Below are 3,832 nucleotides of genomic sequence, written 5' to 3'. Positions count from 1 at the left end.
TCGCTCAGTCATGTCCGACTCTTTGCTACCCCATGAATCACAGCATGCCAGGCCTCCCTGTCCGTCACCAACTCCCGGATTTCACTCAAACTCATGTCCATCGAGTCAGTGATGTCATCCAGCCATCTCATTCTCTGTCGTCCCCTTCTCCTCCTGCCCTCAATCCCTCCCAGCATCAGAGTCTTTTCCAGTGAGTCAACTCTTCGCATGAGGTGGCCAAAGTATTGGAGTTTCAGCTTTAGCATCAGTCCTTCCAATGAACACCTAGGACTGACCTCCTTTAGAATGGACTGGTTGGATCTCCTTGCAGTCCGAGGGACTCTCAAGAGTCATCTCCAACACCGCAGTTCAAAAGCATCAATTCTTCGGTGATCAGCTTTCTTCACAGTCCAACTCTCACATCCATACATGACCACGGGAAAAACCATAGCCTTGACTAGATGGACCTTTGTTGGCAAAGGAATGTCTCTGCTTTTTAATATGCTATCTAGGCTGGTCATAACTTTCCTTCCAAGGAGTAAGTGTCTTTTAATTTCATGGCTGCAATCAGCATCCGCAGTGATTTTGGAGCCCAAAAAAATAAAGTCTGACACTGTTTCCACTGTTTTTCCATCTATTTCCCATGAAGTGATGGGACCAGATGCCATGATCTTAGTTTTCTGAATGTTGAGCTTCAAGCCAACCTTTTCACTCTCCTCTTTCACTTTCATCAAGAGGCTCTTTAGTTCCTCTTCACTTTCTGCCATAAGGGTGGTGTCATCTGCATATCTGAGTTTATTGATATTTCTCCTGGCAATCTTGATTCCAGCTTGTGCTTCTTCCAGCCCAGGATTTCTCATGATGTACTCTGCATATGAGTTAAATAAGCAGGGTGACAATATACAGCCTTGATGTACTCCTTTTCCTATTTGGAACCAGTCTGTTGTTCCATGTCCAGTTCTAACTGTAGCTTCCTGACCTGCATACAGGCTTCTCAAGAGGCAGGTCAGGTGGCCTGGTATTCCCATCTCTTGAAGAATTTTCCACAGTTTATTGTGATCCAGAGTCAAAGGCTTTGGCATAGTCAATAAAGCAGAAATAGATGTTTTTCTGGAACTCTCTTGCTTTCTCCATGATCCAGCAGATGTTGGCAATTTGATCTCTGGTTCCTCCGCCTTTTCTAAAACCAGCTTGAACATCTGGAAGTTACTCAAGATCAAATCTCATGGAATATAAAGTTCTGAAATTTGACTCTGGTTCTGTTGGACTCTGTTTTCCCACCACTATATTACACTGAATCTTTGAAAAGCAGATAACATGGCTCTGTATGGCTCTAAGATATCTCATGAATGTGTATTCCTGCATCAACTAGTGAAATCTCCAAAGACAAGGCCACTTATATCAGAACATGGTATTATGATCTACAGGTGAGGGTGTCCATCATTTGGACTTGGACAGTTGCTTTGAGTCACTAAGCACTAGAACAGCACGTAGTACTTCATGCATCTCTGTCTGTGGTGTGTTTTCTTTAGGTGTATAGAGAAGACATCATGGCATCAGGGAACCTCACATGTGTGACAGAATTTGTCTTCCTGGGGCTCTCACAGAGTCAGGAGCTCCAGCTCTTCTTGTTTCTGGTGTTCCTGTTTGTCTACACAACCACTGTCATGGGAAACCTCCTCATCACGGTCACAGTGACCTCTGATTCCAGGCTCCACACACCCATGTATTTTCTGCTCAGAAACTTGGCTATCTTAGACCTCTGTTTCTCCTCAGTCACTGCTCCAAAGATGCTGGTGGACTTGCGTGCTGAGAAGAAGACCATCTCCTACCAGGGATGCATGACTCAGGTCTTCTTCTTCCACTTTCTGGGAGGTGCCATGGTCTTCTTCCTCTCAGTGATGGCCTATGACCGCCTTGTTGCCATCTCCCGGCCCCTCCACTATGTCACCATCATGAACACTCAGCTCTGTGTGGGGCTGGTCGTGACAGCCTGGATGGTAGGTTTTGTTCATTCCATTTCCCAACTGGTCCTGATGCTCCCACTGCCTTTTTGTGGCCCCAATGTCCTAGATAACTTCTATTGTGATGTGCCACAAGTTCTGAGACTCGCCTGCACAGACACTTCTGTCTTGGAGTTCCTCATGATCTGCAACAGTGGGATGCTGGATGTCATCTGGTTCCTCCTCCTTCTGATCTCTTACACTGTCATCCTGGTGATGCTGAGGTCCCACTCAGGGCAGGCGAGGAGAAAGGCAGCTTCCACCTGCACCACCCATATCATCGTGGTGTCTATGGTCTTCATTCCCAGCATTTACCTCTATGCCCGGCCCTTCACCTCCTTCTCCATGGACAAGGCTGTGTCCATCAGCCACACGGTCATGACCCCCATGCTCAACCCCATGATCTACACCCTGAGGAACCAGGAGATGCAGGCAGCAGTGAAGAGATTAGGGAAACACCGGGTGCTTTGTAAAAAGGAGTGACAGTGGGTCACTTCTCTTTGACTTTGTTTTCTATTTGTAAAGTGGAGAAAGAGCTGTCATATCTGTCCTCTTCATAGTTGTGGATGTGCTGTGAGGGTAATTGTAGAAGTGAATGAGTATCAAAAATAAGCAGCTTATTCAGATTTTTAGGAAAAAGGAAAATATCCTTTTTTTATGTAGTGGATTGTTTGAAAACTCCTACAACAATAAGATGAGCTGTCATGGAAACATTCTAGAAAGCCACACCATCCTTTCTGCCTTCTTGGTGGACACTTTGCTCTTAGGATGACAGCATTTCCCCAGAAGAGCAGTTCTGTTTTCTGTATTTGACCTATTTTTTCCTGTACCTCATTTAGGTGTGAGTCTGGATTGTTGGAAACTGTACAATATTTAGAGTTTTAAGCCTTGGAGACCCTAACCCATCACTTACCAAATAGATAAGCTTGAATGAGACACTTGGCCTCTCTTGAACTCATAACTTCTTCAGCAAAGTTACTGAAATTAGTATCTGACCCCACACTTCCCAGCTTTATTGTAAGAATCAAATCCAAAAATTTGTGAGAAAACATTGAGTAAACCATATATTTTATTTGATTCAATTTTCAAGTTTGAAATTATCATGAATATGTAATTTTTTCTCTTTACCTTTTGCTGCTGCTGCTGCTGCTAAGTCGCTTCAGTCGTGTCCGACTCTGTGCGACCCCATAGATGGAAGCCCACCAGGCTCCCCCGTCCCTGGGATTCTCCAGGCAAGAACACTGGAGTGGGTTGCCATTTCCTTCTCCAATGCATGAAAGTGAAAAGTGAAAATGAAGGCCTTTACCTTTTAATATAGTATAATTATTACAAGCAAAAGATTATGTATAAAATGCATGTAAGTTGTAAAACACTATTATGTGAACATTTATATACCTGCTACTCGGTTCAAGAACCATAGGGTACCAAAAGCTTATACCTACCTACCCATAGATTCTCTCATCACATCACTTTTCCACAGATGAAACTATGTTTTTGAATTTTGTGTTTATCATTCCATTGCTTATAAAAATAGCTTTACCACATTTTTATACAATCAGTTTATTATAATGTTTTGCTTCTTTGAGTTTTATAAACATATCAGACTGCATATAATATTCTGTTTTTTTCACTCAACAATGTTTTTTTTTAATTTATTTATTTTGATTGGGGGCTAATTACTTTACAATATTGTAGTGGGTTTTGCCATATATTGACATGAATCAGCCATGGGTGCACATGTGTTTTAAATGCTGCATATTATGCTTTTTGGATTAGTTTATTCATTTGTACTCACTGGAAAAGACTCTGATGCTGGGAAGGATTGGGGGCAGGAGGAGAAGGGGACAACA

The 3,832-nt window shown here is 42.9% G+C and overlaps 1 protein-coding gene across 1 annotated transcript; it reads left to right on the top strand.

The window, feature by feature from the left end:
- The first annotated feature begins 1,529 nt into the window (after positions 1-1,529).
- On the top strand, positions 1,530-2,465 carry LOC129536527 (olfactory receptor 4D2-like). The gene has a single exon (XM_055395500.1). The coding sequence runs from the start codon at positions 1,530-1,532 to the stop codon at positions 2,463-2,465; it is 936 nt and encodes a 311-aa protein (XP_055251475.1).
- Positions 2,466-3,832: the final 1,367 nt, after the last annotated feature.

The sequence above is a fragment of the Moschus berezovskii genome, chromosome 20 (assembly GCF_049115385.1).
Source record: "Moschus berezovskii isolate FMDL1 chromosome 20, NW_MosBer_1.0, whole genome shotgun sequence".
NCBI classification, from domain to species: Eukaryota; Metazoa; Chordata; class Mammalia; order Artiodactyla; family Moschidae; genus Moschus; species Moschus berezovskii.
This window is presented reverse-complemented; position numbering and strand designations above follow the sequence as displayed.

What these genes read in the sequence shown, in the direction of transcription:
- LOC129536527 (XM_055395500.1), top strand. Translation starts at nt 1,530, where the DNA reads ATGGCATCAGGGAACCTCACATGTGTGACAGAATTTGTCTTCCTGGGG.